Raw genomic sequence first — 13,918 nt, 5'->3', positions numbered from 1 at the left:
GCATATCTATGTGCTCATAGTTTGACCAAAGTTCCCCAACTTGCTTTACACTGCACCCAAAAGAACTGACACTTTGTGCAAAGCTTTTACACATGGGAAAACAAGATAATCTGTATCCAATGTTCGATGCTTGTCAATAAAGTATAATACATTTATTTCATATGACTGATCTCATGTACCGTGTCTAAATTATTTATTTATTTTCTTCTTCATATATGATCTTCTTAAAATGCAAGAGAGAGAGAGAGAGAGAGAGAGAGAGAGAGAGAGGAAAGTAAGTAGAGACAGAATAGAGAGATGGTGAGAGGGGGGAGGAGGGAGAGAGAGAGATAGAGGAGGAGAGATGGAATTAAGGGGATTAAAAGGTTTATATCAATGGCAGATTAGTTTCCTCAAATGATATAGGATAAAACAATCTTGAAATGACAAACGGGGGATACAAAATTTGAAAAACCAAGATGAAAGTGTTACTAGACGTCTAGACCTCAACTTACATTGTCATATGACGATTATATCACACTATTTTCAAGGTATTTTGGTGACTGATAACGCTGTTTAACATATGTGACTAATGTCTGGTACAAGGTTACAAGTATGCTAACTGATTGGCTGGTGTCATGGCAACCACATCACAGAGTCTGGATATGACAATGACAATTTATTTTAGTCTCGTATCGAAAAGTGTGGTTACTTCTTAAAGAACACCTGATTGTAGGTCATTGGGTGGAAGAAACAAAGTTTTCAATGCAAACTATCTTTGCAAAAAAAGAAAGATTTTCTTTTCCCTATTGGGGTGTATCCTACTTCCCATGCCCACCCACTCTTTCTTATTATTATTATTATTATTTTATTCGGCAAATCAAGTCACATAATACAACAATATAACAAACATGAATTAAGATTAAAAAATCAATAGAAAGCATTCTATAATAATAATACGCTAAGGCTCCGCGGGGGGCGCGACGTCTCCGCCGGCCTTTGTATTCTATTGTTTTTTAATGAGATCGCCGACCCAAGTTGGTGCGGCTATCTCCTCCTGAACCCTCCCCTCGGGGTACCCGTGCCCTGTGCCATCGTCCGCGGGAGAGTCTACTCTAGCGAATTGGCTATACTCCGCCCGAGGTCCTCCTCCGTGTCGACGTCCAGGGCGAAAACAGACGCGATATGCATAATGCAGGATATGCGTGACGACAGAGATACCTCATGGATATTCAACATGACATTCATAGACACACGACCGATGACTGTCCACTCACATTAAGTTGCGTATTAAATGCACGACGCACAGGGTCGGGCTTACCCGAGTAAAGCATCTTTCTATAGTATAGTATTGTATAGTAGCTGCACGAGCCACAGAGATACACACGAAGCTTCCCGTCCACGTCCAAACTTAGGGACCTATTTCCATCATTATTGCCGCGATTTTTATATAGGTGTCGTGAATGGAGGTATGAAATGAAAGCTTATTTTGTGATTATTACGGCCATGCTACTAAATTTTGATTATCATTTTCTAAAGGAAAGTTTTCACAAGAAAACCATTGGACTGACAATTCAGTCGCAAGCTGCCTTCAGTCAGTGCAGGGCTGCTGTGCAGTGTGTGTGAGCTGCAATTTAACTCCAGCAAGCTCCAACACCGGCTCCGCGCACCGCAGGCGTCCGAGGCCTGCGGCGCGGGTGTTCGAGCCTCCTGGAGTTACGCTGGAGTGTTATGTGTGTGAGTACAGCTGAGCTGAGCTCGAGTCGAAGAGATTTGACACTTTGAAATTGTTATCTGTTGGTTTGCATCATTATTGCCGCGATTTCAATATAGTTTCGTGAATAGATTTACGAAACCTGAGCTTAGAATTAGTAAAAGTATTACTAATGTTACGTTTTTTAACGACTGTCTGATTTTCTTGTGAAAATTTTACTTTGAAAAATAATTATCGAAATTTATGGTCAGAAATAATCACAATCTAGGGTCTATTATGTTACAGTTCTTGCATCAAATCAATGCATGAAAACTTAGTTATTGAACTAGAAAAATGTTTTTTTTTTAAATAGGCAATTATGAAGAAGGAAACCTGAAACCCTGAGTTGAGTGTATATTTGTTTCAAGGGGCCATAAACCCCCAAAAGCTCGGGGGTTACGTTCTTCAAAGTTGGGAGGGGGGGGGGGAGAGATCAGATCGCAGCGAGTTGAGTGTATATACAATATAGGCGTGGGGTCCACGGGTTTCAAGGGGCCATAAACCCCCGAAAGCTCGGGGGTTTTAGGCGTTTAATTAGGGTCAGATGAGCATATTTTTAATACTTTATTTGTGACACTTGCGGGTCACTAATTGGCGTGGGGTCAATACGTAGAGTTGCGTAGTGTTGCTACCAACTACGCTGGCCTACGTTACTATATGCTGAGGGACAGAAAGGGGTACGCAAGATGAACGAAAACAAGTCAACATGTTTAATTTTTTTCGCGTACTTTCAGCGTAGAAACTTGACGCAGAAAGTACGCCTTTTTACGCAACACTATGCTACCCTACGCCAGATCGTCAAAGCAGTAAAAGCTTTCCACACAGTAAGCAACCATATAAGCAAACCTGTATGCCAGCCTACGCATAACCTACGCAGGGACTATTTTCCTATTAATACGCAGCCTAATTTCTGCGTAGTCGGTACGCCACACTACGGAACTCTACGCAGTTCCAGTGGCTTAAAGAATAACTACCGGTACAGTTGGATCTTTTTTCTTTTTTTTTTATATAAGGCCAAATTTTAAAAAAAACATGTTTAGCGTCCTGTTTTTTCGAAAAATGGGAAGGAGGCCCTTTTTTTCTTTTTTTTTTTTCTTTCAAAATGGCTGCTCCGTACATTTTCCCTGACATTCAGGCTATTTTTCAAGATGGCGGCCGACAATTTTTTTCTTTTCTTTTTTAAGATCAGAAATACATTTTAGCAGTGCTTTTCATGTTTTTTTTCTTTAAAAAAAAAAATCAAAAAAAAAAATCAAAAAAAAAATTCAAAAAAAAAAAAAAAAAATAGGAGAGGCGGCCCCCAGAAAGGAAGCGGGTGGGGACGCTGTTTTTTTTCTATCAAAAAATCAACAAAAAAAAAATAGGAGGCGGCCCCCAAAAAGGAAGCGGGCGGGGAAGCTGTTTAAAAAAAAAAAAGAAAAAAAAAAGGGAGGTGGCCCCCAAAAAGGAAGCAGGCGGGGACGCTTTTTCTTTTTTTCTTAAAAAAAAAAAAAAAAAAAAAAACTTTTCAAAAAATTTCAAAAAAAAATAGGAGGCGGCCTCCAAAAAGGAAGCGGGCGGGGACGCTTAACATGTATATTTCTTAATGGCCTGAATGGCAAATAAAGTTCTTGGTGGTTTTAATTTATACAGTCTCTATATATCTATTTACACCCCCCGCCCCCCTCTAGGATCCCGCGGATTTCCGCGGGTCCTGCTAGTATATAAATATTGCAATATAGCAGGTGCATCCGGTCGAGCTGCCCGGGTATGGAAAAAGTTAACCAAATAACTGTGATCCGCAGACCTTCCTCCCCAATCCGCAGACCTTCCTCCCCAAATATTCTTTCCCAATCTAAATTAAATCTTGAACAACCTCCCCATTCACCCTTCCCCCTATCTACGGAGGGAGGGGGGGGGGGGACATTCTTCTGCCCCCTCAAAATTAATGAATGGCGAAATGGATGGGTGCAAAGTACTCCTCTGCCCTCGCCCTGCCCCTTCAATATTATTGACCGATTCTATCTTATTATGTCTCAACAAAATCTTTTCTCTCATTTTGTTCGTCAAGTTGTTTACAGTCAAATCACACTATCATTCACCTAAATTTCTGAAACAGAAAAAAAATACATTTCAGAATTCAAATGAACATTCCTGCGGTGAACATTTCCTCTTTAGTTCCTTTACCCTCAATCAATAAAAAATCATTTTACTTGCATGAAGAAAAAAAAAATCAGAACCGACTTTGAGCGGCTTACACAGCCTGCCTAAATCCATACCCGAATTTCCTGCTCTTTTCCTTTCGTTTCGTTAATGTAACCTAGGACTAATCCGCTCAAAATCCTCCTTTTCCTCATTATTTCCTGTGTGATCTGCTTAAAACCAATTTAAAAACGCTGCTTCGAAATCTGAATAAAAGCACTCGATAATCTTTTGTGACATTTTAGGGCTGCGGTGCTTTATTCCACAACTCTATTCACTCACATGGTCAAGTACTTGAAAATGGAACTAAATTGGGAGTTAAGTTAGCCATCTGTAGATAATCCCTCTTGGAAACGCCTATATTTTAAGGCGTCCCATAATAATCACAGACTGCATATGTGACCCGGCACCACAAAACCACCAAAATGTCGCAAAAAATTATTTTCCTGATTTCATCTGATTATGAAAGAAGAAGTTCTCCTCATTAAAATGGTATATTACTTGTCCAAATTGAAGCTTCCTAACCCTTTCAATTTAGTGAATGAAAAGAGCTGGTGAGGGAGGTTACTGGTATTAAATTGTGAGAAAGAGAGCTTTAAAGTTTGGGGCTATTCAAGCATGCGGAGCAAGCAAACCACAGGGAAATCAATAGAAGGGTGAATCAAAAGGCCATAGCAACCACTATGAAGAGATTTTCAGATTAGGCTGAAATTTGGCCTGATGGTCAAACATAGTCTGTTCATTATGTTTCTGAGGTTTCAATGTGTGGACTTAAGTCTTTCAAAAGTTATTATATTGTAAATGTATAGAGTTGTAATTGGACAGATTAAGTGAACTGCAACATAGTGCCGAGACACCTGCACTAGACAATGCCTATTCATGGTGGACCCGGAGTCTTTTTGTTCCCCCTTACATAACACTGCTTGTCACCTATCTTGTTTTGTATACATCTGGGCAACTATTTGTAACCACATTATCAGGAATTCTCTCGTCGCTGTCTTGCTATAATAATGTTATTCACTATGAACATGACTGACAATGAGAGCGGACAAAATATACAGTTCCTCAGGTAGACAAAGGAACATCCCTTCACTGCTATTATGTAAAAATGTGTAGAACAGGTGTCAGATGCATATTCACCTTTTTACATAATAGCTGTGAAGGGATGTTCCTTTGTCTACCTGAGGAACTGTATATTTTGTCCGCTCTCATTGTCAGTCATGTTCATAGTGATTACTCTTGATCAACAAATTCTGGATATGTGATGTACAATCAAGCTACTCGAAGTCGTTAACGGAGAATATAAGACGAACGCAATCTGGAACTCGGATGTGAAAGCGGATACAAACAAAATGGCGCGCCGCACTGATTGCTATAACGGACCAATCACAGCCCGCGTAGCACGACCCGTTAGCAACGACCGACCATTTCCGGACTACGATAATTTCGCTCGGGAAAAGTGATCAAATTTTGGAAGAGACCGAAGGCTGTGCGAAAAAAACTGGTCTAGAAAAACCGTTTAAAACACATCTTTTACTATGTTTTAGACTTCCAAATTATGATTCTACGTACAGAAAAGACCACTCTTTCAGAAAATGCAAAAAAACTAAAATCTATTTTTTTCACCTAAATTGACATTTTAGCTGATTACGGAGAATCGCTGGTTGCGACTTTTTGTTGGTTTTGTGGTGCCGGGTCACATATTAGGATAGCTTGGGTCACATTTTATGGGGCAAAGGAACACGAGGGAGGGGTGAGCTGGTTTATCAAACTTGATCGAGACATTAAAATGCCCATTACTATTAAAACAGCGTGTTTTTTTTCTTCAAATTTGCAATCTGCACATTATACTGTCTGTCTCTCTGTCTCTCTCTCTCTCTCTCTCTCTCTCTTTTCTCTCTCTCTCTCTCTCTCTCTCTCTCTCTCTCTCTCTTTCTCTCTTTTTCTCTTTCCCTCTCTCACCCTCCATCTCTCCTTCCCTCTCCCTCACATTAGGGACTTTTAGATTTGCACAACGACAACGTGGATTGCTACGATCGACGTACTTTTAATGCCCTGCCTTGAATGGACGTCACACGTATCAGTCCACGCAAATCTAAAAGTCACTATTCTCTTTGCCTTTCTCCGTCACTTTCTCTTTGGTATATCCCTAGGAGGATACATTTTAATCATGAAATTCATTTTTATTATTAGTCTGATTCGATAACATGATCTTAACTTATTATGAGGAATCATCTTAGGTCTACTATATTTGCCTAAATGGAAAGATGTAACGCTGAACGTATCATTCCCGCCCCGCTCATTTAGAAACAGAAGAATCTACCTTAAACAGGGCAAGTGGGAGGGGCAGAACCGGCAGGAGTATATCACTATGGAAATCACAAAATCAAACTCAAACTCTCGTAAATACGATGATCATGGAGTTAGTAACTCCATGGTGCGATGTTGTCATGTTGATAAGGGAAGGCTCCGGCGGTCGTCCAGGGTTGTTTAACTATCAATATTATGAGAATCCACACATCATTTCCGCCATGAACAAACTTATTTCCTGTTTTTGAATCACGGTACTAAAATAAAATGTAGTCGTTGTGATCCTCCTCAATATTATTCCATAGATTTCCCAAGCAATGCACCTTACCACCTTCCACTGTACTTTTCCCCTCCTTAGACATTTATTTGCATATCTTGCATACAACTTACTTTCTACATTTAATCAAAACATACTACCTTCTGAAAATGTTAAAATGTATTTTACAAGTAAATGCATGTGTAAGACACTCATTATTGCTACATGACGTGGTAGCTAGACCTACGATTAAATCTCTGACTTTTTTTGTTATATCAATACTGATGAAATAACATTTGATATTAAAGAGAGGATCGAGGGGGAGGGTGGTCATGGGGGGTCGCTCCACCTCCTCCGTCGTGTTCATGCTTGGAGGCAGGCACGGAGTACAAAATAAGATGAAAAGAAAACGTAATGGACATCACGACCAGGAAATCTATTTCCACCTCTTTGGTGGAAAAAGATTGTTGTTTTCTTACCCTATGCCAGTAATACACACCTCAAAAGAAAGGATAAAAGAAAGGCAGCCCGAAGGCAGCACTTTAAAATCTTCGTATATGATTCCTTAACTACTATTTCATCCGACAAAAAACTCCAATGTTGGTTTCGCTCACACGAATGGCAGGTTACGACCATGTTTGTGTCGTAAAATCATTGTTATTTGTCTTCGATGAAGTATCTGCGGTCGTTCTTATAGGCGGAATATGAAGGTTTTAGATTTACATTATTTGGCTTTGGCTACACGGTTGGCAATGATTTTTAAAAGGGAAAATTCAACCTCTTTTTCATGAAATGATTGTAATAATATGATTTATTCTTGTTTAGAAATAAAGTGTTTATCTTCTAAAAGCTTTATCAATAAAGGTCTGAGAAGATGTAAACGACCATTTCACGAGAAAAAAGGTAAGGTAATTTTATTCCAATTAAAGGGAAATGGTGTAATTTGATGGGGGTTAAAGATGTATTATATTAGCACTCGTGTATATTCATAAGAATATGCTTGAACGTCTCTCGTTAGTTCTCGATAAAAGGAAATAGGAGGTGGGATGGGAGGGACGCTGGTTGTTTGGTCAAGGATGCTAGCGTGTACCACCTGACATCGAGTATCCATTCAGGGGTGGAGGTGCCTGGGATGTAGTGTAGATTGGCTAACCTGGTGGGGATGCTCCCTGGGGGGAGGGGGAAATGGACGTCAATCAGGGTCCCTGGGATATTTACCAACCCTTGAGAAATATATCATCCTTATTGTTACCTTCCGAGTATGGAAATGGGGATTCTAATTTCCTAAAGACTCTGATGAGAAAAGAAAAAAGGGGAGGGTGGTTCTGGACCTCCGTGACCCTGCCCCTGAAAATGATGCAATTAGCTTACAATAGTTGCTGCCCCAGGGTAATAGTGGAGGGGGTGTGGTGGCTAGTAAACAAAGGTTGGGCGTCTGAGGTTGTCCTAAAATCAATTATGGGCAAGTATGTCCCCCATGTATAGCAAGCTGCCACCTTCAGCTGCTTTCATCATCTTTCACTTTGGTTTAATATTTTTTGGAACACTTCTGTTTACTGAAATATTTTCTTGAACAACAACCATACTTTTCATCAAAAAACTATTTCAGTCACATTACTGCACACGAATGAGCCCAAAATGACTTGTTTTGGATATTAACTAAAAATATGACTAAAATAAATGTAATAAGAATAAAATTGTCTTCAGAATTGGTCAGTTACCCACAAGTGTTGAAATACAGTAAATCACTCATAGATTTAATTATTTTGACCATATAGTATATAATTTATACATACAAAAAAAAAAAATCAAGCATTAGTGAGAACAGGCGTCAGTGGGCAAATGACCATCTAACTTTCATACTGACCCTGTTCAATTCAGAGTGACCTCACAATGATCTTAAGAATTATTCCATGAAGGGTTTTCATGTCATCATGAATGTATCTAGTATATTTATCCTTTTATATGTCATTAAGTTTATTTTATGTTTACATGTACAATGCTGTATTTTAACCACCATACATTGCAAATGACCTGCAATTCAGCTTCGGCTGCCAGAACTTCATGTGAATAAAACCCTTACATTGAATATTGAATACGATCCTTTGGAATTATTCTTTCCTGTTTTTCTCTTCAATATCCATAACTGACCTCCAAATAAAAGTTAGTATGGAGCTCTGCGATACAGTAGTTATATGATTGAATCCAAGCCACTTTTACAACACTTCTGAACACGCTCTCATCTTCTCATTCAATAAAATAAAAAATAATAATAAAGATACAAACACACACTCTCAATATGTGCCAACACATCACTAGAAATTCATGCAAACAAGTAAACACTGCAACTTTGACACTTCCTTCTAAGTACTGAAATATTTTTTTTGTTTTAATTTTTCTACAAAATTTTGTGACCCAAGGTTGTATTATATATCATGAGTCATGTATTAATCCTGCATGTATGTGGTGGGTGATTAAATTACAATTAAACAAACACAGGTTATAACAAATCAAAAAAAATTGAATGTAGTGCGAAGCTTAATCACTGATAAGACTTGAAAGGTTTGACTTTCAATTAAAATCATTCATATAAAGATACATCACATTACACATATTGTGACAACAAAAAAAAACAATCATCACTCGCAACAAAATATATAGGAAAATATGGAACACAATTTATACAAGAGTACTGGTGATGTGAACAATTGAATACAAATTGGAAGAAAAAAATGAAACTGTAACTGGCATACACTATTTCTTTCTTTGAATTTCACAATTTCTATAATCCTTCCCAACTTCTATGAACTGGTCATCTAAAGCATTAAGCAGTCGGGTAAAACGCGGGCATATATCATACATATATTGAGGTAAGGGAAACTATCCAGAGTTGTTGTAGTCTCTTTTTTAAGTGGATTTTAACAATTTTAGCTTTTGTATTCTTTATTTCTTTTCTGATATGAAGTGACCTAACACCGGTAGATCCTAACCTCTTTTATGCCATGGTGTCAAGTCCTGCTAAAGATTTTAAATTATGAATGGTGTGTTTGCACTAATGCCTTCATTATTCTCCCTGTAACAGAAACATGTACCTTCATGGTGTCATATATATTCCCATCGAAGACATCTTATGCCTATTTTAACAAGAAAATAAAGCATTAGCAGACACAATATATTACACTTGAATGATCAATAATGACATATAAAGCATGAGGAAAAAGTAAAAAATAATGGTCATCAAAATGATAGTAAAGAAAGGGTTCAACAAGAAATAATGGAGGCAAACATATTGAGGTATAGTATACCCTGTTTGACATGCTACAAATTAATGCTTACAGCACAGAAAAAGGCGGTAATGTATTTTTCTCTATTTATATTCTCACCACGCCATGTTATGGTGATTTCTATACCCTGCCATCTTTGTGCCTAGTTCTGGAGGTGATATTTGAATACATGACACCAACAATTATCGATCATGTATTGGTTCCAAATCTGTGGGCTTTTCTTTCAATGACAAAACAAGAACTTTCACAACATGAGAGTTTTTGTGCATTGTTAATAACAGTCATTTTCCAGGGCAAGACAATTTCAGCTACTCATGGAATTCACAAACTTTTGAGCAAGTAAAAGTTCTTGGATTAATAGCACATAAACTCACTGCATTAAATGTATTCAAAGGATCACATTAATTTGCACTATAATAAATGTAAGCATACATTTTATATACAATGTTTCAAATGATATACATCATTCCACTGCCTTGGAAACCATATAAATATATTTCACAGTGATCTATTCTACACTTCTGTACGTATGTGTACTTTAAAAATCAGAAAGTTATTGCTAATTTTGTGCTAACACTTGCAACCTAGAACATCCATAATATACTTTCATGCCATATTGCAAAAAAGATATTCATGATTTCTCAGAATATCACATGCAAGGGACTTATTCCGTTGTATGACGTTTTTGAGCTAAAGAGACAAATCAAGCTTGGAGAGCCTCACACGGCCATCTTCTGACAGTCATGATAATGACATTCAAAGACAAAAATCATCTTCACATTAAATCCTATAGAGGGCAGAACTTCACATCAAACCTGTCACAGCAGTGACAGCACCATGTGTTTTGGTCACACTATTAAATTGCTCACATCAAATTTGCTTTGCTTGTTCAGTGCACCACATACCCATCAGTCACATAATTGCTTAATGAATGCATAAATTCAAACTGAAATCATGATTAGCAATAGCATGCAACAATCTGAATTATCACAGGCAATTTTTCACGATGAAGCATCATCAAGAAGTAAGTGTTAGCTTGGTTCAATTCATTTATAAGACATTCAAAGAAAAGACTGTATTCATAATAATGTCGTGAAATAATAAATATTCAATTTTTTTCATTCCATGATCATCATTCTCAATAGGTTGATTCTGATATAAGAATAAATTAGAAGCCAAACAATGTTTACTGATTCTCTTATTTGTATCAGACATTTCAGATTTCGGAATCAATTAACCAACACAAACCACAAACAGAAACTAAACTTACAAAATTAAACAGCCTAGGGCCTATTAGTATATACCTTACATACTGTAGATAAATAGTTAAAATGAAATGTCTGACATATGTAGTTCATAATTTTTAGAATTTATAAAAACAAAGAATTTCAAACAAATATGACATATGGTTAGTAAGTTGAATAACTACTCTTTTTTCCCTTTTTTGTTTGTTTACAAATTATCTGCCCAAGTATACATGTATATTTACAAAGATTTCTTTTAAACGGCAATTTTCTACTTATTTCAATTTTTGCAAGATATGTCATATTTCAACACAAGGATGAATGCCATCTTAATATTATGGAACACAAGAAAGCAAGATGATATGCTCACAATTCACAAAATAATGAAAAACCTTTAAAGGTGCAAAACATTTAGGAAGGGAATCATCATTCAACATGTCCATCCAGTTTTCAAATGATTGAATGGATTGTGACATTGTGACTCTGACATTATAGAAAATCTGAAGCTCCAGGCTTTCTGCATTAACAAGACTAGAATAAGCTTTGGCAAAATAGAGAATTTATTCCAGCTTAAAATATCCTCGAACTCAAAACTTCAAAAGTAACAATCTTTCAGATGTGCTACAATAACATTCCCTTATAATGTTTATCTACAGGAAGGCAAAATAAAAGAAAAGAATGTTGGATAAGAAAACTTATACAAACTTGACATTTGACATGATCATGTCTAGACAAAATGTTTTAATGATTTTTAAAATAAGCGTTTCCCTGATTGATGGAAATATCATGGAATACGGAATTGGCATACGACTACAAATTTAAACTAGCTAGGATTCATTGTTCTCATGATGTTTTCTCTTTCTCGACAGGAAGCTCAAAGTGAAACGCCCTCATCAACACCACACCACTAAACGCCAGTAGATAATGAAACCAGTCAACTCGTTTGATGCCAAACAGTTCCCCGTTGGTTCCCACGGCAGCAGCCATCATGAAACAAAACGCTCCCATCATGCCAAAAGGATTCCTCTGTATAAGGCTGTAGATTCCGATCGAGAGGACAGCCGATGAGCTGATGAACGTAGTGAGGGCAGTATCTATCACAGCGTTGAAAGCGATTATAAATTTAAGGATGGTGTATGCAGCGGGTACACCAACATGCACCGTTGCTAGGATACGAGAGCCATATTTACGGTAGAACCCTGCAGCCATGAGCGCGATACCTAATGTTCCTGCTAGCCAGCTCATGGAAGCATGGCAGGAGACAATGTGTTGACTAGGGGCAGACATGGAGAAGCGAGCGGTTCCAAATCCAGCTGCTACGGACATGATGAGGAAACCAAACGCTCCGAGAGAAGTGATGGGAAGAATTGACACGGCCGTCCCAAACGAAGAAACGCACAGAATAAAATCTGATACGGCAGTACTCAACTCCATGATCTCTCAGTCTCACGGTTCTTTCGTCTTTGAGAATCACTTTTCTTCCTGAAAGAATAAATGAAATTGCTTATTACTACAATACATCTCTCTTTTTTTTCTGAGGGGGGGGGGGGGATATCTAAAAGCACTATAAAAGCCTTTCCATTATGCAGGCAACCCTGGTAGTCTGGTGACTCTGGTCCCAATACATAATTTACACAATCCTGTAGATGAAATTGAGCAAACATAAAAAAAAAATTAAAAAAATATTTTCTAGTCTAACAAAACAAAGACCAACAATTCTTTTTAAAAATTAATGTTTCATACATAATAAGTGAGTGCTACATGGGGTTACTTTCGTCACATTTTGGGTTTAAAAATGTGAGTTAGTGGAGTCTACATTGTACATGTCTTAAACAAAATATCAATTTGTTATTGATTCGAAAAATTCAATTTTGTTTTTCATTTCCCTTTTTTGTACAGATTTCTTTCCGATGAGACAGCCAGTTCTGCTCATTTATTTTCTATGTGTGTCACAAAATACTTAATTAATAACATTTTTTTACAAGAGTATCATAAAATAATCACATGGGTCTACATTTATTATAATAATCCACATGCGAGGGCTATTGTCATGATTGTTCGGATATTTTCAAACTTGCTTTGTTCCAATTTCGGTACCGTACTCAAAAGACAACACATGGGACCACACACAATTAATTATCTTCTCCCTTTTTATTCTAATTCCTTAGATGTCAACCAGTCGACAGACAGTTGTTTCAACTGATGTAATTCAATTAAATAAGAATATATATGACATATAAGCTATATCCGTATCATGACATTGATAAAATCGTAAAATACCAACCTTTATTCTCAAAAAGTGCAGTGCTGACTACTCTCCTAGTTTCCGCGTAAATTGCATTTGACACTGTCAGTAGAGGGAGACATACTGGATGCGATGGAGGACGTCGAATCCACTGGTCGAATCTCTTTGGTACCGATTTGGACACCAGTCGAACAGAGAGGGGCGTTTTTGTTGACAACCATGATTGGACTCATTTTTATACCCTAAAGCTAATTATGAATCCTAAGTTCCAAATCAGTGCTAGCGTAGAATAGGTCGAGACATTGAGGGAAAACTAGCATTTTGGGGAGAAGCACCAGTAATATGTGAAAAAGAAGGTCAGTGATTAAAGGGGTAGGAGAAGGTCCCCCATCTTCTTGTCATCCTTCCCCTTGCTCATTGTTTCTCTCTCGCGCTCATTGTCTCTCTCTCTCTCTCTCTCTCTCTCTCTCTCTCTCTCTCTCTCTCTCTCTCTCTCTCTCTCTCTCTCTCTCTCTCTCTCTCTCTCTCTCTTTCCGTTTCCTGTGTTTCGCCATATGACGCCCTATTTTTTTTCTCAAAGTACAAACAAAAAGTTCCTCGAAATATTCCAAACAATTAAGATTATTTTAAGATAACAATAAAGACTAAAGAGGGAAATCAACAGAG

General features: G+C 37.6%; 1 protein-coding gene across 1 annotated transcript; it reads right to left on the bottom strand.

Moving 5' to 3' along the window:
* Window positions 1-8,840: 8,840 nt before the first annotated feature.
* LOC579487 lies at window positions 8,841-13,385 on the bottom strand. The gene is made up of 2 exons (XM_794948.5): window positions 13,292-13,385; window positions 8,841-12,489 (listed from the first exon to the last, which is right to left on the bottom strand). The coding sequence occupies exon 2, from the start codon at window positions 12,439-12,441 to the stop codon at window positions 11,851-11,853; it is 591 nt and encodes a 196-aa protein (XP_800041.1). The 5' UTR covers window positions 12,442-12,489; window positions 13,292-13,385; the 3' UTR covers window positions 8,841-11,850.
* Window positions 13,386-13,918: the final 533 nt, after the last annotated feature.

The sequence above is a fragment of the Strongylocentrotus purpuratus genome, unplaced genomic scaffold (assembly GCF_000002235.5).
Source record: "Strongylocentrotus purpuratus isolate Spur 01 unplaced genomic scaffold, Spur_5.0 spur5_scaffold_8, whole genome shotgun sequence".
Lineage (NCBI taxonomy): Eukaryota > Metazoa > Echinodermata > Echinoidea > Camarodonta > Strongylocentrotidae > Strongylocentrotus > Strongylocentrotus purpuratus.
Note: the sequence above shows the minus strand (reverse complement) of the source record. Positions and strands in the feature narration are given on the sequence as shown.